This window comes from Lithobates pipiens, unplaced genomic scaffold (genome assembly GCF_037356315.1).
Source record: "Lithobates pipiens isolate NorthernLeopardFrog02 unplaced genomic scaffold, aLitPip1_a1.2 Scaffold_22, whole genome shotgun sequence".
NCBI lineage: Eukaryota > Metazoa > Chordata > Amphibia > Anura > Ranidae > Lithobates > Lithobates pipiens.
In genome coordinates, this window is record NW_027507784.1 from 319770253 (window position 1) to 319795927 (window position 25675).

At 42.7% G+C, this 25675-nt stretch overlaps 1 protein-coding gene across 1 annotated transcript; it reads right to left on the bottom strand.

Annotated features, from left to right (window-relative positions):
* Window positions 1–24532, bottom strand: LOC143924942 (NXPE family member 4-like). Its single transcript, XM_077449478.1, is given in 8 exon segments — window positions 1–1312; window positions 2505–2651; window positions 2654–2719; window positions 4462–4523; window positions 7304–8019; window positions 18357–18461; window positions 18876–18975; window positions 24405–24532. Coding segments are annotated over 7 exon segments (1680 nt in total). The 5' UTR covers window positions 18915–18975; window positions 24405–24532; the 3' UTR covers window positions 1–767.
* Window positions 24533–25675: the final 1143 nt, after the last annotated feature.

Sequence of the window (25675 nt, forward strand, 5' to 3'; positions counted from 1 at the left end):
TTAAAAGAGTATAACAAATTTATTAAGTGATCCACATAAAACCACATAAAAACAATGTGTGATTCTTTGCTACTGTATACAGTCCGTTAGTACTTATTCTGTGTTTCCTTTTCTCCAAATACTTATTTTGTATACAATGCTTTGCTTTACCAATTTGTGCTGCCTGTATGCCATACTATATGTTCCCAGTTCTGCACAACCTCATTTCTTTTGCCATGCTGTACGCTCCCTATAGATCACTACCTCTTTCTGCATGCTATGCTGTATGTTCCCTACACGTGGAAGGCACAAGTTCACTTTCAACCACACCCTCTAAATTGAGATTGTGTCAAGACATACCCAACCCTAGTCCCTACTAGACCTTAGCTTGTTCTACTAAGAAGCCAATCAGCAGGACATTTTGATAACAGAGCTTGTGCCTCCAAAGATTGTTTTTTCCTCTCCATAAAAAAAAAAAGTCTAAACACAAAAACAATGTAAGCAGCAAACTTTTCATATTGGTTTGACTTTAAAGGTGAACATTATGCTTTGCTGCTCCCATGTTTTACTGAACTTTAAGTTCACTTGTTTTCCAGTTGATCTGGAATTTACCAAGAAAAAATTGAGTCCTTTGCTATGGAAAGAAAATCCTTGGATTTGGCCAACTTGGACTGCAGCCCCCACAGCCACTAGGCTAAGTGGACTGAAAATATTGACTATTAATAATCCTTCTTTGATTATTAATAATTCCCTTTCCAAAGTGTTTATCTAATATCTTCTGCTCAATTTTATGAAGCATGTGTAAAGGACATGCTGATAAGGTTCTCTAGAACTTCCAAGGGAGGATGGATAACATTGCATGCATAGGCAATACTCATGTCCAAGCCATCGACAAACCCAATGTTCAACCCTTGAAAAATCTCCCGGAGTGCAAGATATTGGACATGGCCGTGGAAGTCACTGAAACGTTCCATGTCCATGTCCATGTCCCGAGCGTTTTCCTCCTTTATAATCACTCTGGTGCGTGGACTACGAATAAAGAGCCGCTCTATCGCTCTCCGGACATTGATTGATGACCTGATGAAAGTTCGAAAGGGGAAAGGCCTGAAATGCTGACCTAAAGTAAGAATGATGATAGTGTTTTCTCCTCCGCCAATATGGTCAATTTGGCGTGCCATATAGGCATCTTCTTTGATGGAGTAGAAGGTTTTGCTAACAAATGGAAAAGTGTGTTTCTTCCACTGGACATAGATAAACTTTTCCAGGTTAATGGCCAGAAGAGTCTTTTGCCAGGACTGCATCTCATCTTCTGTGTGATTGAAGTAATCCACAACTTAAAGAAAAAAAAAAACAATTATTCGTATTAACACTCCAGGTGTTTTGGAAATGTTGCTCTTAAGGAAAGGAAGGAAGAAGGAAGGAAAAGCTTTGAATGCTTACTTTTAATTTTCTCCACAGAGAATGGACCGGAACATAAAGCGTGGAGATTCCTATCTAATAGGGAACATCTGGAAATAAAAATGGTACCCTGAAAAGTTTACCTTTTGCTTTGAATGCCTCCTATAATGTTCAGTGCACCTCCTGTGCTTTGATTCATATTTGCTTTATATTTGCATTGTGGGATCATGTAAGGCAGGGATCTCCAAACTACAGCCCTCCAACTGTTGCGGAACTACACGATCCATGAGGCGTTGTAAAACTCTGACATTCACAGACATGATTAGAAATGATGGGAATTGTAGTTACTGCACAACTGGAGGGCCATAGTTTAGAGACCCCTGATGTAAGGCACTACTGCCTCTGGCTGCTAGTCCCATGAGATTTGGTGGTGCCACCACTGTGCTTTTCTCCATTCTCCTTGCTGGAGAGAAAGCTGTACCTGAGTTCCTGCATTGCAGAAATCTTCCTGTCTTTGCTTTATTTATTCTAGTTCTTAAAAAATTAATCAGATCAACAGCCATTGGGTGGTAGCCCTGAGATAAAGATGCAAAAAACTGACTCTACCAAGATGGTTGCTTCTACACAGAAACACAGTGTAAAACAAGGCGTGCTAAGTTGGTAATGGACACAGCCTCTCCAGTACTGGTTCTTTTTAAATATGCTAAATACTACAGGGTTTTTACAAATTTGGTTCCAGGTGGTGGGAAGACGGAAGGAAAATTTCAAGGAAGGAAGGAAAAAAAGTCTGTAAGATGTAATGTAGGAAAAAACCCTCAAAACATATATTAGAGGTGGAGAGATAAAGAAAGAAAAAAGTAAAGCAGATCTCTGGTAAGGAAGAAAGATCTAAAGGAAGGAATGAAAGAATATCTCTCTAAAATGACTTTTAATATTCACTGTATGTACAGTGTAATATAAAGTATGTTGACTGCAGCAAAGGTTTTCAATTTTTGCTTCCAGAGTGGAGGATCATAAGAAAGGAAGGGAGCGAGGAAGAATGGAAGGGAATCTGAAGAAAAGAGAAAGGAAGGAAGAGCGAGGGATTGAAGAAAAACCTAAAGAAATGAAGACTCCCCTATACTTACTTTTAATATTCTCTGCAAAGTGTCTTATATATTGGCGAACTGTAGAATCCCCCATGAGGAACAGCTTTTTGCCCTTGAGAAAGTCTTTCAGCTTATCATTGTCAGTGAATTGTGTCATCTTACAGTGGCTGGGCTTCCACACATTGAGAAATATCCACTTGGGATGGGATAGTAGAATCCTGCTCTACACTTATCAGTGGGTTCCTTCTGTTTTCCTAAACAGAAAAATACCAATTAGGCACTGCTTGTGAAACCTTAAATCTGACATATTTGTTATACGGCTACAATCACATCAAGTATTATTACGGGCTGGAACACTGGGTTTGTAGAGCCTGGGCTACCAGATACAAGCAGAACTCCAGGAAAAAAAAAATCACAAGGAAAGTTACATGCAGCATTCTGAGATTACATTTTAGAAATAGATTACATGAAGGTCAAGCATATGTCCCAGTAGCTGTGTAGATTTAATGGACAAACCCTTTGGAGAGTTCAGTCGGGGACTCTAATTACATACTTGTTCTTATTATGGACAATGTGAACAAAAGTATGTTGACACCCCTCCAAATTATTGAGTTCATGTATTTCCAGGGGATAGCAGTATTAATGATATAGCACAGCGTTTCTCAACTTCAGTCCTCAAAGAGTCCCAACAGGTCATGTATTCAGGCTTTCCATTACTTTGCACAGGTGATTTGATCAGTTTCACTGCCTTAGTAATTACCACAGCCGTTTCATCTGAGGGAAATCCTGAAATCATGACCTGGTGGGGCGCCTTGAGGCCTGGAGTTGAGAAACACTGATATAGCATACAAGGCCATTTTAGACAACCTTGTGGTGACAGTTTAGAGAAGGCCCTTTTTTTGTTCCAGCATGACTGTCCCCAGGGGTCAAGTTCTGGGGAAAAAAGTGTGGGAACTCCCACGCAAGATCCACTCCTCCACCAAAAAAAAAATGATACGCTCATATGCACGAACACTTCAAAAGTGGTATTTTTCATCCAATTTTCCTATTGTGTGTATGAAGCTTAACTCTTATTACATTTAAAAAAATCCTCAATAAACATAAATACGGTAATTCTCTGAATAATCAGCATTCATTGAATTGTTCTTCCATGCAAATGTGAACATCATATTCTGATCTTTATTGGGGATGTTATTTTGTATATAGAGTGTTTATGCGGTGAGTTTACACTTTTCATTGAACAGAGTTTGGATAACACAGGGTTAAACGGAAATGCCATAAATGAACTGCACATTATCTGGACAGAATGCTTGGGGAGATAGTGATGTGTTCCTGCTTAGGAGATGTATGTTAGCTTGGGGGGCTGCAAACTCTGCAGGGCTCCAACACACACTCGCTGCTATTCCAACCCTTCACATATTTCCACATGAACTTCCCTCCTGGCATTAAACTTTGCCAGGTATTGTGCTCAGCTTACCACCCCAAAGTGATGTTCCTCCCTCAGCTCACCTCTCTCCCTGCATGTCCTGTGAGCAGAATAGCTGATCTACCCGTCAGATAGACCTAGACCTGATCTACCCGCCAGCTATCTGTGATTGACAGGTAGATCGAATCGGAAGCTGTCATGGGGCCCCCTACTGGCAATGCCTGAACGGTCAAGTGTGCGCCACTTACTATTACGAGCTGTGTCGGTGGCTGCTGATGTAGCACCTGCCACACACCTCGCATACTTCAAAGTCTTGCAGGACACGGCTGCTAATGGGAACGGAGTTCCTGTTGTGGAAAAAGTAAAGGAACTCCGTTCCCATGCGTTCCCGCAGGACTTGAGCCCTGACTGTCCCCTTGTGAAAAAACAGCTCCATAAAGATATAATTTTGGTAGGAGGCAAAAAATATTACAAAAGCCACCTCTAAATTGTTGTGGATAAATGTTACCTTTTTCAATCTAAAAACACATTTTCATTTTGATGAACTTAATTTAGTAAATGGAAACTTACTGCCACAGCTGGCAACTTTGATGGGTTTTAAAGGCTTTGAAACTTCCAACCCAATGTTTGACCTAAAAAATAACAATAGTTGACCAACAAATTCAGTTTAATTATAATTAAAACCTCTTCTTGCCACATGTACACATATACACTATATTGCCAAAAGTATTGGGACACGTGGGGTGCCTGCCTTTACACACACATGAACTTTAATGGCATCCTAGTCTTATTCCGTAGGGTTCAATATTGAGCTGGCCCACCCTTTGCAGCTATAACAGCTTCAACTCTTCCGGGAAGGCTGTCCACAAGGTTTAGGAGTGTGTTCATGGGAATGTTTGACCATACTTCCAGAAGCATATTTGTGAGATCAAGCACTGATGTTGTACGAGAAGGCCTGGCTCACAGTCTCCTCTCTAATTCATCCCAAAGGTGATCAGGTGGAGGTCAGGACTCTGCGCAGGCCAGTCAAGTTCCTTGTGGGGGGAAACTGGAGCAGCTGGGCAAAGCCTACCAAATAGGAGGAACCTATGAACCTCATGTTGAAAGTGTTCTTAGTGGGAACTGAAAGCAGGGCCAGAGTGTTGCAAGACAAGAGGTTTAAACAAATCCACTATATTGTCTTATCAGTGTAGCACCCTCTACCTTAGGTAAGTAGGTGCTAAAGTACTGGGTTTGTTTTTGTACTGTCAGTGCAGGTAAATTTAGACAGGCCTATGCTGAGATCTAGGCTTGCTTGTTTTGATCTGGGGGCAGGAGAGTGGTTTAGTAATTGAAATGTACTTCAGCTCTTGGGCACCTCCTCTGGTTTTCAGAAGGTTCTGGAAAAGAGACAGGGCAGAGAGCTGGAGTGACATGGGGTGTATGTAGGGGCCCTGACCAATCCCAAACTAGGATTTCCAGGGATCAGGCCCCCTATATATATATATATACCCATGGTCAGGCTGCTGTGGGAGAAGTTGGATGAACTGAATGTGGCGTGTTAGACTGTCGTGGTCTAAGGGAACCCCCTTTCTGGGGAGCACTTGGGAGCACTGCCAGGCAAGTCATTCAGGAGGGATCCATGCCAGGGTCGGTGAGGGAAATGCACAGTGGAAAGCTCTGGAAGAGACATGCCGGGAGTTGGATGTGGAGCCAGAGGGAGAGACTGTGGGGTTGTTGTGAAGTCAAGTTGCTGCCGCCAGGAGGGCTGGCAGGATTTGCATTGTGCATGTTGGAATGAGTAGTCCACCAACTGTCAGTTAGCACATTTATTCTTCTCATCTAAAATGGTTGCTACCACAAAGGGGACTGAAAACCTCTGCCTGTAATGAGCTATCAGGAAAACGTCAGGACTTATTCAGAGTGAGGCCTAACCATGTGCTAATGGTGACAGGAATCTAGATTCAGACAGTGAAGCAAGTGATCTCAAGTAATGTGCTGGAGGAGATGTGCAGAGGAAGAGACTGTCAGATCTAGATTCAACTACTTTTATTCTACTAAGAAGTATTCATGATCTGGGCATCCAATGTCCCTTTTCCCCATCCAAGTTTAATCCCCTAATAAAAACAACAAAAACAAGCAAGAGACTATTCATTGTCTGGGAAAGTGTGCCAAAATGGATGCCTGACAAGCAGGTTGAAATGTGTGGATGTAGAAACACGCAGCGACCTCATGGGCCATCGCTACATCAATCAAAATTGATAACTTAATTTTAGCTGCTACAATTGGTGCTTTTTCATACTTACATACAAAAATAGAATAGACACCTTGTGGAAGAAAGAAGAAAAATACAGCTCCCGCAAGAGGTATATCCAAAAAAGTAGGGTTTCTTCATGGCAAGGTAAACCACATGTAAAATGGCCTTTATATAAAAATGGTGTTTTTTGCACTAGACACATGTCAGCACACCACTATCCCCGATTAAGCCTTTTTAAAAAGCAAAACATGTTGAGTTTTGGGCACTTTTATTATCACCTTCACTTTATTATCTCATCAGAGATTACAGTAGATATTTGAGTATTGAGGAAGCTAGTGGAGATTGATATACTGGCTTATATATAGGTATATTTTTAGAATTTATGGAGCATTAATGCAGTTTCTAGGTGACAAGGAGGAAGTAATTCACATGTAGCCAGTATATTCAGAGAATCTCCATAGACATAAATGACGTATATCCCTGTTAACTCTCTGCTGGAAACACAGGTACAACATGGACATTTAGAGGCTTTCAAAATCATTTTTAACAGAAAGAAAAAGAGGTGATAAAAGACAGTATACATTGGCTGTAGCCCCCAACTATTACAGAGGCATATGCTGCCCCTGTCTAGTCCATCCCTGATAGTTCTGCCCAAATCAAAAGTTACCTTTTGTATAACTGGCGCATTGTCATCCACTAAAGCTGACCCTCCTATTCACACTAATTGCTCTCTTAGCCAATAAACTCCCACCCACCAGCATGGTGGGCATTTCCACACACCGTGTGACATTGCAAGGTAGAGGGCACTGTTGAGGCTGATGTTGTGATCTCAGGACATTGCCCAGGACACAGCATTGGACAGAAAACAAAGATGCAAAACTGTCCCAGCAAATCTGGGAAAATGGGCATCTATAAAGGAAGGATTAGATCCTCCTTTGGATCTTTACTGCTGTCTGGTCCCAAATAAGCAGATATCCCTTTGCTTTCTGTGAGCTCCCCAGGACAGGAAGTGAGTGTAAATCTCTCCACTGCAGACACAGACTAGTATACAAACTTGACATAGGTTATCTTTTCACAAAAAATTGTTTTTGCTTGGCTTCAACCAGGAACCCAAGGCAACTTGGGTGACACGGTACATTGTTTCCAAACAATAGGCTGTCCACTTGTGTGCATTACCTGTTAAGAAGAAGCTGCTCAACCTCTGTAAGATAGGAATGATCTTCGTTGACGGAATTCATATGGGTTAGGGCTTCACATGAGTAATTTTTTGGCTTAGCACAAAAAAAAGCCTCCTTATCCCTTTTATCGATGTAGGCACAGACTTCTTCCTGGATGTCAAGATGGAATCCACATTTGCTGTTGGCATAGCTCATTGCACTTGTGAAATTTCCAGTGTACTTAATATTGGCAAAGCCTTGATTCCTGCCACGCCATAAGGCAGAGACAGCCTCACTTGGGTGCATTAGGACTATAGATATGTGCACAGTGCCCTCCCAAAATAAGGTGAATTTTACTAAATATGTCCCATTGTTATAATCTTGTATACTGCCGCTAGCACTACTATTTGTAGAAGGCGAGTATATTCTGGCTCTTAAATAATCGCCACCGTATGTTTTTGGTGCTCCAGAATAATCGTATGCATCAACTCTCACAAGCAGTAGGTCTTCCACACAGTAATTGTCTTTTTGGTTAAGAACAGTCACTTTGGTTTCCTCTGAGCTGGTTGCCTTTTGCATGTCATCGATGGCCACCTTGGGAATGAGTGTGTCAATTTTATTAAAAATATATTCTATTTCATCATCGGTTTCCATTGGTTCAGCAATGGACTGTGTAACGCTACATTCTTTTTGTGGTTGGCAGTTACATAACTGGAGCATGTTCATTTTAGGGACCTGAAACATATGTAAATTTTTTTAAACTGTAGTTTTGCATTAAACAACAAAGCATGCTTCATCTTTTACTTGTTCCTTGAAGGGTTAGTCCCTCACCCACTGGCTAGCAGTCTCACTTTTCCTATTGTACTCCCTTAAATGAAAAATATAAAATCCACAGGGGCTCCCTTATGGTATCACAGCAGGTGAGTGGAGCTGAGAACAAGGGTAAAGGAATGTTGCCACTGGAATACAAAAGAGCAGCTTTATTAAAGTTTTCACCCAAGATTCACCCAACTTTCACTCAAGATTTACACTCATTTTCCTAATTCAATGTCTTTATGGACCATTTTATTGCCAAAAAATAATACAGATTTAATTTCAAATATATATTTGTATGACAATTTAAAACCATTAATTGATATTATTTATTTATTTTCTGTATTCAAAAGGCCTTTTTTTATTTTGAACATGTGACCAGCAGGAGAGGACTAGAGGCTCCTCTTGCTTATGTTTCCCTGCAGACAGGCTGTGACAAAGTTTTCACCCAAAGCAAAAAGAAAAGCAAAGCAAAAAAAATTAGAGGCAAACCCCCCTACCAATTAACCACTTGGCAACCAGCCGCCATCGTTATACGAAAAAGGTAGGTCGGCATGTTCCCGCAAATCACTATATGTATACGTCAGCTCATTTAAGGAGCAGGTGCATGCGCACGGCGGGGCACCCGATGCACGTGGCCGGTGGCCACAATGTTCGCAGACCACCTACGATCATGGTAATGAGCGCCAGAATGGGGATCTGTAAACAGACAGATCCCCATTCTGACGGGAGAAGAGAGAGATTTGCTGTTCCTAGTGATCAAGAATAACGATCTCTCTCCTCCTCAGACAGCTCAGCCCCCATTCAGTTAGAAACATCTCCCAGGGAACACATTTAACCCCTTGATCGCCACCTAGTGTTAACCCCTTCCCTGCCAGTGACATTTACAGTAATATCCCACCCCCCCCCCTCCAGAATGGCTTACTCTACGGCAACATGGGCCCCTTGGCTTGAATATTAAAGCTCACAGCGCTGTCTGGATTTATACCAAAATAACCTTTGAACAGTAGAACCAAGAGCGCTACGCATCTCATAACACTGGGGGGTCTTTGGGGAGGGCAGTTGGTAGTGATCCCACCCCCTCCTCATAAACTCCCCCCCCCCGCTAACCTAATCTGTCTTTCTTCTGGCCCATATTTCCTTTCCTTGTCCTTCCTTCTCTCTTTCTTTTTGTTCTTGTCCAAAGCTCTCAAAACAGGGAGTGGAGCCATAGGTCAGCATGGTGGTTGAGCGCCACTTCCATTCCCTGTATGCCCTCCAGCATCACTAGACGCTATAATGAGAACCCGGATCTCAAATGCTCCATTCCAACAAATTTCAAGCGGTACACTATACTACACCCTTTTCTAACGGGTTAGTGCTTACCAATAAAAGTCTTCATGCCTGGTCTTCCTTCCTAGGATGCTTCGAGGCAGTTCATTGTGCTTTCCACTTTCAGGTACATTAAACCCGATGCCTCCTCTATGGTGGAACCATGTACTTGTATCCTTTCTATTTGTCTTATGGTGCTGATTGTATTATGTACTGTTTATGAAAAAGTTTCAATAAAAATTTTTGTGGAAAAAAATATCCCACCCCCATTGTGTTTAGTTGGTTCATGGGCATGAAGGAGAAGGGAGGGAGTGGGTTGTCATTTACCACATGGGCTGCTCAGATGTGAAAAGGAGAACATTCTCCACATAGAAAAACACAGAAAATTGACCATATACAGAGTTGCCACTACAGCTGCAAAATCCCTAGCTTCCAGTCACAATTTTGGATTTTCCCATCACTTGGGGGCATATTTATGAAGCAGAAAATCTGGCATTTACCAAACATTCATGGTAGTTGAATCTTATATGTGTGTGTCTGGTGAGTGACACATTCATGGCTTTATCTTTGTAGCTATCTCGAAAATGATCATGCCAAAGGTGTTATTCAATATTTTTATAATTACAAATAAGATAAGATAAAATTTATTGTCATTGTAAAACAAATCACAATGAAATTACATTTCTACTCCACACATTATTCATACATCACAATTTTCAACCATGCATTTACCACATAGGATTTAATTATACCAAAAAGTGTATAATATATAAAAGTGTCCCCATATAATAAAAGTATAAAAAGTGTCCTCATATATATATATATAAAAAAAAATAAACAAGACAATAAAATAAATAAAAGTATGTAACCTCTTTCATTTCATTCCTGCATTGATAGCCTTAACAGCCCTGGGAAAGAAGCTCTGTTTAAATCTATTGTCCTTGTTTTAATCACCCTATGCATATATACATAAAAATTCTGAATTAAAACAATGGTGAACACGCTTGTTTTGCTTTGATTCATAATTTGATTATGTATGAATTTGCAATTATGTAAATAGTCTTCTTTTTCCTGTGAATTCTTGGGATGTGGCTGTGGATGATTGTCCCATATGCTGGTATACATATCTCTATATAAAGTCTCCCCCACAGATTCACACAAATTTCACTCAAGATTCACTCACACAGCAGGTCAGAAGGATTTTTTTTTTCTGATCTCTCTCTGCTGTTGCAAAGATTGAAAAAGCATGCATTTTCTAGTCAGTCTCATGGTTTTATTTCATGGACTAGACTCTTTTTGGGCTTACAATATTCCTTTTTTGGGTGGCAGACGGATACATCTCAAGTGGTCCAAAATCAACTGCCTGACGATTTTACTTAGGATGATTTCCTAAACCCAATCCACATAAAAGAAAGGTGATGATATAAAGGCCAAAGATAGACCATTCAATAATACCTTGAGGCTGATCCCAGCTTCCCAAGCTCTCTAAGTCTCTAGTACTTTATCACTGAGTGATAACTTTCATATGTTAATAAACAAACATATTCCTTTAATTTTGGATAGCTATCATGACCTGTCCTGTACCTATATTTGGTTTTGGTGTTGTTGAATTTTATATTTGCCATCTAATCTTAGAAGAGCTTGAATTAAAGATAGACTTATGGCACATAGAATAGAGGTAGAAGTTCAAGACAAAGTAGCACAGTTAACTATCAAAGTTTAGGGCAGGGTATCCCAGTTTTGGTAGGTTTACTTTTAGAAATGCCATCTGCTCCATCAGCTGTGGAGCCACTTGGGATTGCTGCGGGGAGACAATATTTCCAGTAATGGAAAATACCCACTCACTTTGGACTGAGGGTGGGGGGCAGGATATAAGCTCTTGGGCTACAATGGAGAGAGCAGGCCAAAGCCATCTCTTTTCATGCCAATATTGTAAAGGCTCAGTAGTAGCAGGCAAATGTGGCTCGGAAAGATAAGCCTTTACTGTATCTGAGACACTACTTTGTTTCCCGAGGGACAGTCTAATGGGTTCAATCAAACAATCTAATGTATGTGCCCAAATCTCATCTGGTTGTGTTCGCAGCAGTGGTACTGATAGGTGTTGACACAGTATCAGCAGGCTCCTCCAGTGCTTCTTCCTCCACCTCTAGTGACATGAATAATTGTCTTTGCCTTTCACACACCCTCTCAATTAATTTATTCCTCCAGGTGGTTAGTACATTGCTGTGGAGGGGCATTTTGCCTCAATGTGATCACACATTGAGGCAAACATTAGCTCAGGGAAAAGCTTCTATGAGGTCATTAATCCTTCGAGTTAGTTGACCCTTAAGCCTCCTTAGAAGTGCAGCAATGTCTGCAATGAATTTGCCACCAGGTAACAGCTCTCTATTACTGAGAAAGTCACCCAGTCTAATGTTAAGGTGTGTGAATAATAGGGGGATAACTTGAGACAAAATAGCATTCTCTTGGATCAAGCTTTCTGTGGCGAAGGGACTAAGCACTGCCACCAACTGACCAATGATTTCCACTCCTCCCTGCTTAATGGTCGAGCTATGCCTATAAAATGCTCATGGGACATGGCATGAATTGCCTTTTGCTGCTCCGGTATTTTCTCAAGCATTTCTAATGTAGAATTCCACCGAGTGCTTATGTCCTGCTTCAAGCGGTGCTGACTAAGGCCAGCCTTACTTTGCTCAGTTCGGAATATGTGGCTATCTTTGGCACTTCTGTGAAAATGGTCTGCTATCTTACAACATGATTCCAGAACTGCTGACAACGTTTGACTACTGTCGTTGTCCAGAGCAGCCTTAACCACAAGATGCAGGACATGTGCCGAGCAGCGAACTCCTACATATCGCCCATCACGCAGAGCCTTAATCATATTTGGTGCTCCATCTGCTACCACAAACCCTAATGCTGTGTACACACGACCGAATTGTCTGGCGGACTTAGTCCGCCAGACCGCATTACGTCGGACAATTCGATCGTGTGTGGGCTCCAGCGGACTTTTTCATCATAAAGTCCGGCGGACTTAGAAAGTAGTTTTGACTCAAAATTTGTCCACCGGACTTGGCTTTCAGCGGACAATCCGTTAGTCAGTGTGCTAGTCCACTAAGAATGACGTATGCTCAGAAGCAAGTACGAGAAGGAAGCTATTGACTACTGGCTATTGAACTTCCTTTTTCTATTCCCGTCGTACGTGCTGTACATCATCGTGTTAGAAATCGCTGGACTTTCGGAGTGTCCGTGTGTGGCCAAGTCCGTTCGTTAGAAAGTCCGGCGGATTGTTTGCTGGATTGTTTGCCGGACTAAGTCCACCGAACAATTTGGTCGCGTGCACGCGGCATAACTTTGGCTGCATGCCTGCTTGGTCTCCAAGCCACTCCGCCACCATTTTGTGGAGTGCACGCAAAATATTATGAGCACTGTGTTGCTCATCTATAACCTCTGCATGCAAGAGGAAGGAACGGTGCTCCTGCTTAACAATAACTGCCTCTGCTCCTGTGCAGGGAATAAAGAATGATAATCCTTGCTTAATTTCTAATAAGTCCAGGGGCGGACTGACAACTCATGGGGCCCTCGGGCAATAGGAGATTATGGGGCCCCGTGCAATAGAAGATTATGGGGCCACACAGTACACACACACACATACAGTATACACACACAGACACATACTGACCCTGGTTTTATTGAGGCTCTCAACCCTGATGGGGCCCCCTAGTGGCATGGGGCCCTCGGGCAGTGCCCGAGTGCTCCAATGGTCAGTCCGCCCCTGAATAAGTCCTGTACTTACTCCAGTCCGTTCCCTCAGTCACCAGATCGGACTCAGTCTCCTCCTCAACTGAATCTAAAAAGATTCAGGAATGCCATGTGCCTCAGACACAAAAGGGATAAGCTGATTGGCTAAGATATTAAGTAAGATACATCACTCACTACACTGCCCATTTGAAAAAACGATTGGAGAACACAAAATTACGAACAGACAAAGAAACAAATTTACAAACATACGAATGAAAATACGAACATACATATTAAGATACACTTACACTGTCCATTCAAAAGAACGATTCGAGAACACGAACAAACGAAATTACGAACATACAAAGAAACGAAATTACAAACACACGAATGAAAATATGAACATACGAAATTACGACCAGACACAGGATTGAAAATACAGAATGCAAATCATTCGTTATAGATGTAATTTTCCTTCTTCTAATGTTTCGGTGTTTTCGTATTTTCGTAAGTTTGTTCATTTGTAAGTTCGTATTTTCGCATGTTCATTATTTTGCTTATTCGTAATTTCGTCATTTTCGCAAACTTGGTTCTTTCAGCTATTTGGATGTTCGAATTGATCCGAATGTATGAATACTAACAAATTTGATTGAAAATCCATACGTTACGAACCGAATCGCACATGTCTAGCAGTGAATGTGTCACCAAGCATACACCTGGAAGATTCAACTAAAATTAATGTTTGGTAAATACCAAATTCTCTCCTTTGTAAATTTGCCCCTAAGTGATGGAAAAATCCAGAATTATGACTGGGAGAGGAGGTGAGAGGAAAACTCTCCATAGATCCTCTTAGGCACATACACTATATTGTCAAAAGTATTGGGACGCCTGCCTTTACATGCACATTAATGGAATCCCAGTCTTAGTCCATAGGGTTCAGTATTGAGTTGGCCCACCCTTTGCAGCTATAACAACTTAAACTCTTCTGGGAAGGCTGTCTACAAGGTTTAGGAGTGTGTCTATGGGAATGTTTGACCACTCTTCCAGAAGCGCATTTGGTCAGGCACTGATGTGGACAAGAAGGCCTGGCTCGCAGTTTCCACTCCAATTCATCCCAAAAGTGTTCTATCGGGTTGAGGTCAGGACTCTGTGCAGCCCAGTAAATTTCCTCCACCCCATGTCTTTATGGACCTTGCTTTGTGCACTGGTGCACAGTCATGTTGAAACAGGAAGGGGCAAACTGTTCCCACAAAGTTGGGAGCATGAAGTTGTCAAAAATGCCTTGGTATGCTGACGCCTTAAGAGTTCCCTTCACTGGAACTAAGGGGCCAAGCCCAACCCCTAAAAACAACCCCACACCATAATCCCCCCTTCCACCAAATGATTTGGACCAGTGCACAAAGCAAGGTCTATAAAGACACGGATGAGCAAGTTTGGGGTGGAGGAACTTGATTGGTCTGCACAGTCCTAACCTCAATTCGATAGAACTCCTTTGGGATGAATTAGGGTGGAGACTGCACGCCAGGCCTTATCTTCCAACATCAGTGCCTGACCTCACAAATGTGCTTCTGGAAGAATGGTTAAACATTCCCATAGACACACTCCTAAATTTTGTGGACGGCCTTCCCAGAAGAGTTGTTATAGCTGCAAAGGGTGGGCCAACTCAATATTGAACCCTACGGACTAAGACTGGGATGCCATTAAAGTTCATGTGTGTGTAAAGGTAGGTGTCCCAATACTTTTGGTAATATAGTGTATCTCCTCTTTTCCTTTTCTTGTGATAACTGTACAATGTGATCACCAGGACAAATAGAGAGTAAATCTCACTTGTGAGACACAGAAAGCAAAAAAGCCTGATAGATGTTATAACTCTTCCACAATCTATCCAAAAGAAAAAAAAAGTATTTACGTCACTCCTGCCTATTCCTTGACCTAGACCTTTGATCAAGCTAGTTTTATGTTCGTGTTGTTATTCACCTTATCTCTAGAAACACTCCCAATTGTATACATCTGAACACCATAAACATTTTTTTTGTAACCCAGGGCTAAGCCAGTAAAGCTTAAAGTAGTTGTAAACCCACATAAAATAAAATAAAAAAAACATGCAAGACAATGGCATAATGAGCTAGTATGCATAGCATACTAGCTCATTATGTAATACTGAGATCGGAGCCCCTGCACAGTGCCTGTACACAGCACTGGCCGGCGACATTTCTCCCTGGATTTACTTTCGGGTATCGTGGATGCGGCGCTGTGATTGGCCGGAGCAGCGATCACGTCACTCCCACCGATAACGGCACAGTCACTGAAGCAAACGTACATGCTGTTTGCTTCAGTGCGCATGTGCCGATGACGTTGGCACATGCAAATAGGGATATCTCCTAAACCGTGCAGGGGTAGCTACAGGTAAGCCTTATTATAGGATTACCTGTAACAAAAAGTGGATTGTAAGGGTACACTAGAAGAATTTTGTGTGAAAACTTTTTTAGGGCTGTTTTTTTTAATATTCAAATCTTTAGGGGGGTCAAATTGATAATAGTATCAACCACAATAATGAAAAAAAAATAAAAAAAAATCAAAAGGGCAGGATGGAAATTTCCAGACTATTGCCCCATACACGCAGTCGGAAATTCCGACGACAAAATCCGTCGGATTCATTTCAAAATCATGTGTGAAAAGCAAGCAACATTTTTGAAGTACTGTTGAGCAACATTAGAATGTACTGTGAGAGTTTTCAGAGGGATCTTCGTACGAATGTTCACGTGAAATTCTAATAGTGTGTCGCCACCAATATTAAGACTGGAATCTGACTGTAGGCAACAGAGATCTTTTTTTTCTTATTACAAAAAGTATTCATTATGATATATTAACCACTTCCCACCCAGCCACGTACCCATACATCGCTGGACTTTCGGTGGTTATACCAGGATGATGCCTACAGCTGCAGACATCATCTTTTATATTTTACACAAAATTGGGTTATGTATTGTGTTTTTTTGCATTAAAATGCAAAAAAGTTTTTTTTCCCCAAAAAATTGCATTTGAAAAACAGCGGCACAAATACCGTGTGGCAATAAAAAAAAAAAAATGTACAACCCACAAATGTATTCTCTAGGGCCTCTGGTTTAAAAAATATATATAATGTTTGGGGATTCTAAGTACTGTATTTATTGGCGTGTTATATGCCAATACTTCAATCTGCCTCAGAGGGGACAGGGAGGGGGGTGGGACGAGCGCCATCAGATCACATACAGTGAGAATATCCCGGCTTCCGTAATAGGAAGTCCCATCTCCTGGGCCCCCATTGGACCACTGTTCTGTCTATCATAGAAGATTCTCACTGTATGTAATCTGACGGCGCTCATCACATCCCCTCCCTGTCCCCTCTAGGCTGCAGATGGGCATCGATCAGGCTGCATTGATGTCAATGGGGAGGCTGCTGCATTGAAGGCAATGGTGAGGCTGCTGCATTGAAGGCAATGGTGAGGCTGCTGCATTGATATGGACTGATGAGGCTGCATTGATGCGCGTACGGGTGTCGGTGCGCGTTGGCGCCAATCAGCCTACTTAAGTGTTCCCCCGCGGTGTGCTCGGTGCTGTCTGATCTGCAGCTTCCTGTGCCCTGTTATCTGTGACTTTGCTTGTGTTCCTGACCTCCTGTTTACCCGGCTCGTCCCTTGGATTATCCTGTCTGCTGCCTGCCTTTGACCTCGGCCTGTCTCTGACCTCGCTTCTGCCCGCTTCTTTGTACCACGCTGCCGGCCTGTTGCCTACCCTGCTTGTGACTCGGACTTGAACTTGCTTATCCCTATTCTGCACTGCCTGCTGTCATCTGTGCCTGTGGCTGGACCTGCGCACCATCTCCTGTTTGCATCTGCTCCTGCATCCAGCTGTGAGAGTCTGTCTACCTGTCCGAACCCAGCCGTTGGATCTCTTCTCCAGCATCTAACCCGCCAGGCTCTCATACCTGTCTGCGCTCCCGTGCCACCTGTCCATCCTACCAGGGGCTTTGAACCAGACGCATAAAGGAGACTTTCCCCTGCTATCTCGGGCTCACCTGTCAGGTACGTGGATCTGACACTTATTTTGATTCAATGTTCCTTATTTAAAATTTAAGTTTGTTTTCCCTGAAACGTCCCTCTTAAAATTAATGTGCGTGTTATACACTGATAAATACGCTCATTTTCTAGCAAAAATCACTGATTGTTACATGTGCCAGAAAAGACTTGGACTGGGAGTAGTTAAAGTGTATCTTTAGGTAAAACTTTTTTTTTATCTTGGAAGTGGGGAAGGGTTAGACTCTCTATCAGGCTTTTATTGATGTCTTTGCCTTCATTGGGGGAATTTACCCTTTTTGTCCTGGTGACCTTAAAGGGATTTAAAAGTCTTGTTTTTTTTACCTGCTCTTTTGCAGTAGATTTGCACAGAGCAGCCCAGATCCTCCTCTTCTCGGATCCCTCTTTGCGGTTCCTGGCCTCTCCCTCCTGTTGAGTGCTCCCACAGCAAGCAACTTTAATGCAGAATGCATTAAGATTAAAAAAACCTTCTGCCTTTAAAACTACTTTAAGCCCTTGTACACACGGTCGGACATTTCGACAACCAAATCCGTCGGATTTTGTCTGTTGGATCTTATCCGAAACTGTTGCATACACACAGTGGGACAAAGTTGTCGAAAAATCTGATCTTTCAGAACGTGATGACGTAATTTCCTTACGATGGGACTACGTTCAGGCTAGTAGCCAATAGCTTTGATGTAGGAATTTGATCTGAGCATGCGTGACACTTTGTCCGATCGAAATTCTCTACACATGATCGGGGTATGTCCTATCGGACCAGTTGGTTGGAAAATATTTCCAACATGTTGTAAAATTTGGTCCGACGGATATTCCGACAGAAACAGTCCGATGCATACCACACACAGTCGGATTATCCGACAACACGGTCCGATAGGACACATTCCGACTGATTCTCCGACCGTGTGTACAAGGGCTTAGAATGAAAGTGAGAGGTTGTCCCCAGAACAAGAGGTAAAGGGAAATATTCAATGTCCAAGAGAGAAATTCCCATTACTTTGGGAGATTCCTCCCACCCCCCAACTTCCTGTTGCTCCTCTCTCCCTGTCCCTTTCCCAAAAAACAAAACAAAAAAAACAACTTTTACTTTACATACCCCTTAATATTTAATACACACATGAACTTGGTGTATAGTACCTGCATTTTTTTCAGGCTGAACCCCAAGAAGGTTATGGCAGTTACTGCTGCCACTATCACGACCGATCTGAGAGACAGCTTCATGTTTCGCAGAGAAGTTGTCTCCTGGAGGACAAAAAAAGAAGGCAATGGGCATTATTTTTAGTATCCAAAGAGAATATGTCCTGAGAGTGGAAGCTACCATCTCATGCTAAAGACACTCTTGTCTAGAAATAGTGTTAGTTCAAAAGCAAGCCAGGGAGTTTGCCATGTCAGCCTCCAAATGAAGGTCAAGTGAACCAATCAAGGCACTCTGAAAAAAAAACGAATAGGGAGATAAAAAAAAAGAAAGAGAGAAGGTAGGGAAAGATATAGAGATGAAGAGAAACGGAGTGCAGATGGAAGAAAAATAGAGAAAGCGAGAGATGAGACTGGGAAGCAGGGGAAAAAGACTGAGAAGAAAGAAGGTGGATAATTAAATGAGATAAAGAGGTAGACCACTAAATAAGTATGAGACTCAATTATAATGTAATTCTGTACCTTTTCATTCCTCTTTGAGTTTATGGAGGCAGAAATCATCCTTCCTTCATAGTTGCTGGATCACATGAAAGCCACACAACCATCAGGAACACCAAAGCTGCTGTAGGACATACAAAAATCAATGAAGTGCCAAGCTATTGAAGAACATGAACATAATGTAGGTGGTGTGTTTTTCTAGTGACACAGAATGCAGAGAATGGAACCACAGAGAGCATTGTTCTTAGCCCTTGTACACACGGTCGGAGAATCCGTCGGAATGTGTCCTATCGGACCGTGTTGTCGGAAAATCCGACTGTGTGTGGTATGCATCGGACTGTTTCCATCAGAATATCCGTTGGGCCCAATTTTCCAACTTGTTGGAAATATTTTCCAACAAATTGGTCCGATCGGACATACTCCGATCATGTGTAGAGAATTTTGATCGGTCAAAGTGCCACGCATGCTCAGATCAAATTCCTACACCAAAGCTATTGGCTACTAGCCTGAACGTAGTCCCGTCGTAACGAAATAACGTCATCACGTTCTGAACGATCGGATTTTCCGACAACTTGGTCCGACCGTGTGTATGCAACAGTTTCGGACACAATCCGTCAGACAAAATCTGTTGGACAAAATCCAACGGATTTGATTGGCAGAATGTCCAACCACGTGTACAGGGGCTTAAAAGGTCATGGCTTAGTGCAGCCATTCTCAGTTAGGGTTCCTCCAGTTTTTGATGTGAATGACCTCCAGTGGTATGGTTCCTGTATCACTTTGGATCCTAGCCTCTTGGTAGAGCCAGCTGCATGACCCTAATGATCTTTTTAGCTGCTTGGGGGAAATATTTCCACTGATCATCAATATAAGGCCATTCTTCCCAGTGACCACCAATAGAAGGGACACTCATTCCACTTGCCACCAATGTATTCATTTTTAGCGGTAGTACCTTGAGACCTGGAGACCTAGGGTTTGTCTGGGGTTAAAAGAATGAGAAAGGCTGGTTTAGTGGTTCAAAAATTTTCACATCTACCAGTATTTGGTACTTTGTGAATCTCGACATGACATCTTAGAGCCGCAAAGGAAGTTGGTACTGGAAGACTTCCCTCTATCCTGTGCCGTGGTTATGGTTCTGACCAGGAGGCAGGTATCTATATATGTCCTGTAGGTCCCACTCTGATTGATGTTTGAATGGTAAAATCGTTCCACTAAAGTCCACCAGTCAAACATTTCATAATATAATTAAACCATGGGGAGAGGCAGAACAAATTATCCGTGTTCCCCAGTCCAGTCTCCTTAATCTCTGTCCGATAATGGCATCTGGTAAACAATACATTTTGATGTATACTTAGTGTATACATTGGTGAACATTTGTTATTGGGGGATTATTGAACCACATTACAGTGTTAAATGAAATCGTTAGATAATTCAGTTTTGATGCAACTAGTCTCACTGATTACTGTTTAGCCCCGTACACACTATCAGATTGTCTGCTGAGTTTTTCCTTCAGATTTACCAAAACCATGTAGTAGAAGGGCCTGCCTGATTGCATACACATTGAAACTCCTAAGATTTGACCTCATATTATATGGTTTTGGTAAAGTTGAAGGAAAAACTCAGCAGACAATCTGATAGTGTGTACGGGGCTTTAGATGTAATTTAGGATGTTTTTAGATACACTGCATAGTGCTGCAACATTTATGCTCTGCAATTTTGAAACTCTATTAACCTGTACAAGGTTACATAGTTGGTAAGGTTGAATAAAGACACTAGTGCATGCAGTTCAACCTGTGGGGGTTGCCTGAGTTTATCACAATAATAATTCCCATATCCCTGTATATTGCACTTGTTCAAATACCCATCTAATAGTTTTTTTGGAATTATCAACACTGCTGCCACCACTGCTTGTGGAAGGGAGTTTCACATCCATACTGCTCTGACAGTAAAGAACCCTCTATGCAGTTTAAGGTTTAACCGCTTCCCCTCCAGTTTCAAAGAATGGACGCATGCCTTTTTAAACTACCTGCAACTGAATATTTTTTTCCCCCCCATGTATAGAGCAGGTTGGAGCCGAATTGTCAGCACCTGTAGAAAGCAAAAGAATGTAGCCTGGCCAAACAGGCAGGTATCCAGAGAGACGTTGTGAGCCCTAAGCGCTTCCTTCTTGTCAGGGACCTTTTCCTGTTGATGGTTCTGTCCTCCCCATTAGGCAGAATACCTGTCCCTACTCTACTGATTCCCAAATGCGCACCAAACCTGGGAGCCAGGGCCTTAAAAAGGCTCTTCCTGATCCAAGATGGCTACCAGGGTCACATGGGATGGCAGCATCCAATGGGATAGCTTTCCCAGTGACCCAGGAAACCATAGAAGAATCCTGTTCCTCCTGACTTTCTTCTCCAACTACAGCACTGCTGTGGGAGAGCGCCACCTGCAGTGGAGAAAGTAGCCTACATGCTGCTTCATTCACAAGTTATTCTCTGTTGGTATAGTGATGTCCAAATCAGGACGTTTTAACCGCTTCTGGGCCAGCCGCCGCAGTTATACTGCAGCAGGTTGGCTCCCCTGCGCGAGCCATAGTAGCTGTATGTCGACTCTTTAACATGCCTCTGTCGGCGTCCGCGTGCCCGAATTGTGTCCCCGGAGCTGATGCGAATGCTCTGCAGGAGCGAGGACCGCCGGGCACCTGCGATCACTCATGACAGAGCGAAAACCGGGATCTGTGTGTGTAAACACACAAATCCTGGTTCTATCAGGGGAGAGGAGACAGATCATGTGTTCATACTAAGTATGAACACTGATCTCTCTCCTCCCCTAGTCAGTCTCATCCCCCCCACAGTTAAAACAAACTTAGGAAACCCCTCGATAGCCCCCTAGTATTAATCTCCTTCCCTGCCAGTGACATTTATACAGTAATCAGTGCATTTGGACCATAAATGTGTCAAAAGTGTCCGATTTGTCCGCCACAATATCGCAGTCGGGATATTTATTATAGCAAAAATGAAAAGATATTTGTGTTTTTTTCAAAATTGTCGCTATTCTCTTGTTTATAGCGCAAAAAATAAAAATTGCAGAGGTGATCAAATACCACCAAAGAAAGCTATTTGTGAGAAAAAAGGATGCAAATTTTGTTTGGGTACAGCATCGCATGACAGAGATATTCCACTCTTCAGTTGAATTCTAAGCACTCCTTCCTGATGAGATTAGGATACCAATATGTCGATAGTAGTGGTGCGCTATACTAAATATATAAAAGATGAATGGGATCAGTAGTGTCTAATGATAATAATCAAGCTGGTCCTAAGAACGGGGTCACCTACTATAAATACAATAAATATAGCAGACAGAGTGATATTGAGAAGTATTAAAACTTAAGTATAAACAGATAAAGTCATTCCTGACGTAAAAGGGTGTCTCATAAAAGGCATGTAAAGTATATAAAAGTAATATAAAGTAAATCCAAGATTGCGATTAAAAATAGACCTACGTGCTGGAAAATAAATATTAAGGTGCTAATATCCAACGTGCTATCACACAGTGAAAACAGTGCATATATTCAGTCCACCAAATAAGCAGCGCTGAGGGTGTGAATAATCAAATATTAATAAAAAGCAAAAAAAAAATCCACAAAAAAGCTCAATGTCCAGTGCTTTAAATGACATCCAAGAAAGTGCTGTAGATAGTGGGTATCCCGTGCGGTCCTACGTGATAGATATATGGGTGTCCCCTTACCTTACTGCTGTAAGGTTACAACATGGGTGTATGTATCTTTATGGTCCTTGGTGGACTTTCCCTTTACGGTTTCCTAGTGTAGTCCCCCAGGTCTTGGTTGGCATTTTTTTACCCTGCCTGTTAAGGCGGTGTAAGGTCCCTTTAAGGATGTGCCTAGGAATACTCAGGATGGGAGGTCTCACCACAATATCGCATAGGGGGGTATAAGCAAAGAGGAGGAATACCTCATAGTGTAGTATTTCAAAACGTATATTTATTTAATAAAATAAGGCAAACAGTATAGCGCGGCTATACCGTCGGCAGCGGCGCTTTGCGAGTAGTGTTAACCCTTTTTCAGCCGCTAGCGGGGGTAAAACAGCCTCGCTAGTGGCCGAATACCGCTGCTAAAACGACGGTAAGGCGCTTTACCACCGACGCCCGCACAGCCCCAGTGTGAAAAGGGCCTTACACTAGTGATTACTAGACTAGAGCATGCAAAATCTAGTGTAACTCTACATAAAAACCAAATCAGCTTCCAGGTTTCATTGTCAAAGCTTACCGTATATACTCGAGTATAAGCCGAGATTTTCAGCCTCTTTTTTGAGGCTGAAAGTGCCCCCCTCGGCTTATACTCGAGTCATCGCTGTCTGCCCGCTCGATCAGCGTGTCGAGCAGACAGACAGCGGCCATTCTATTCAAAAGCCGCGCCTCCGGCTCCGCCTTCGCCTGTGATAGGCGGAACACTGAATTTCCCAGCAGCCTGTGTTCCGCCTATCACGGACATCGTATCATCCTCGTACTACGGACGAGGATGATACGACGTCTGTGATAGGCGGAACACAGGCTGCTGGGAAATTCAGTGTTCCGCCTATCACAGGCGAAGGCGGCGGCGCAGCTTTTGAACTTTACAATGGCCGCCGACGAAGAGGGCACAGGACGGGACGGGACGGGACGGCGGCGGCAAGGCACGGCACGACACGGGACGGATGCAAGGAGGCAAGTCACGGCACGGGACGGAGGCAAGGAGGCAAGGCACGGGACGGAGGCTCGGGACAAAGGTAGGCTGGACACACACACACACACACACACACACACACACACACACACACACACACACACGGATGGAGACACACACAGGGATGGATGGATGGATGGATGGAGACACACACACACACAGGGATGGATGGATGGATGGATGGAGACACACACACACAGGGATGGATGGATGGATGGATGGAGACACACACACACAGGGATGGATGGATGGATGGACACACACACACACAGGGATGGATGGACGGACACACAGGGATGGACGGACACACAGGGATGGACGGACACACAGGGATGGACGGACACACACACAGGGATGGACAGGCATGTCTCACCCTCGGCTTATACACGAGTCAATAAGTTTGCCAGTTTTTTTGGGGGTAAATTGGGGGCCTCGGCTTATATTCGGGTCGGCCTATACTCGAGTATATACGGTAATTGAACAAGCTGAAGTTAGAAGCTGATTAGCTACCATGCACAGCTACACTAGATTCTGAGTACTCCATTTTTAATTTATTTCCCCCTATGACTGCTCTGTGCCCCCCTCCCTTTTATAATGTAGGGATTGTCTTATCCAAAAGCCCCATTATTGGCTCTTCTAAGCCTGCTAGTCAGGATTCAAAGGCCATGCATTGCATGAAGGTTTACGTAAATAAAAAAATCCTCAGCAGAGAATCTTGAACTTGCAGGATTGACTTCCAACCCATATTAGTGAAATTTAGAAGACATGATAATGCTCAGTGCTTAATTAAAATAAGAAAAAATAAATTTGAAATAATACAGTTCACCTACCATAACACAGGGTCCTATCATTGTTCAGATAACAGGACTGACAAATAATCTGCAGGTCTTGCAGTCCTTGCTGTAGACACTTGTTGGCTGATTTCTATATACTGATTTACAGCTCTGCATGTTAATGAGGTCATCCCGTTAAGGGTGTATCAAGATACTTGTGACTATTTGTTAAGCTAAATGACACCACTTAAGGGGAATCTAAGAGCTGGCTATATATGTAATGGGAATACATGTATTAATATGTATTTTTAAAATGTATCCAAACCAACTAAAAAACAAAACAAAAGTACTGTGTATTTTTTTTTCTATAAAAAATGTAGATTCTTTAAAAAAAGTATTGTATTTTAGCTTACCAGTCCTTAGATGTTCATTTTCTTTTTTTAGGCTTTTTTTTTCTCCTTAATTTTCACCTGATGAATTCCCTTGGCCAAATGCACACTTCCTGTTTTAGGGTGACAACTCTCACTTCCCATACTGGATAACAGGATCAGGATAGAACTTCAGCACACTATCCCTCTCCTTTTCTCTGTGACATAGAGGGATACAGTCCTCAAAGATAGCTGAGAACGAAGTGAAGTAAAGTTATCTGCTTTTATATATATATATATATATATTATTCTTTATTTCTTAGTCAAGGAATTCAGCAGTACAATACAGAGCAGGAAATGTTTTCCAGAGTAACAGTTAAGCAACACAGCTAAATGTACATAATACAACAGCTTATATCATTTCTGACATGATCAACAAGTATTTTTTATTTGTACTTAAAGCGGGAGTCCACCGTTTTTTTTTTTTTAAAAGCCAGCAGCTACAAATACTGCAGCTGCTGACTTTTAAAATAATGACACTTACCCGCCCCCCAGCGCGCCCGCGATGTCGGCACCCGAAGCCGATCTCTCGATCGTCTCTCGGGTGCTGCCGCCGCCATCTTGGGTATGGGAATCAGGAAGTGGAGCCTTTCGGCTTCATTTCCCGGTTCCCTACTGCGCATGCGCGAGTCGCGCTGTGCAATAAGGATAGTCCCCGCTGTCTCTGGGATCCGTGTGTTTCCCAGCAGGCAGCGGGGGACCTTCGGAAAGGGGCGTCGATTCTGCGGAAAGGGGCGTACCTTCTGCAGAATCTACGCCGGAAGTGGGTGCAGATACCTGTACTGTACAGGTACCTGCACCCCCCTCCCCCTGAAAGGTGCCAATTGTGGCGCCGGAGGGGGGGAGGGTTCCAATGAGCAGAAGGTCCACTTTAGGGTGGACCTCCGCTTTAATGTCAGA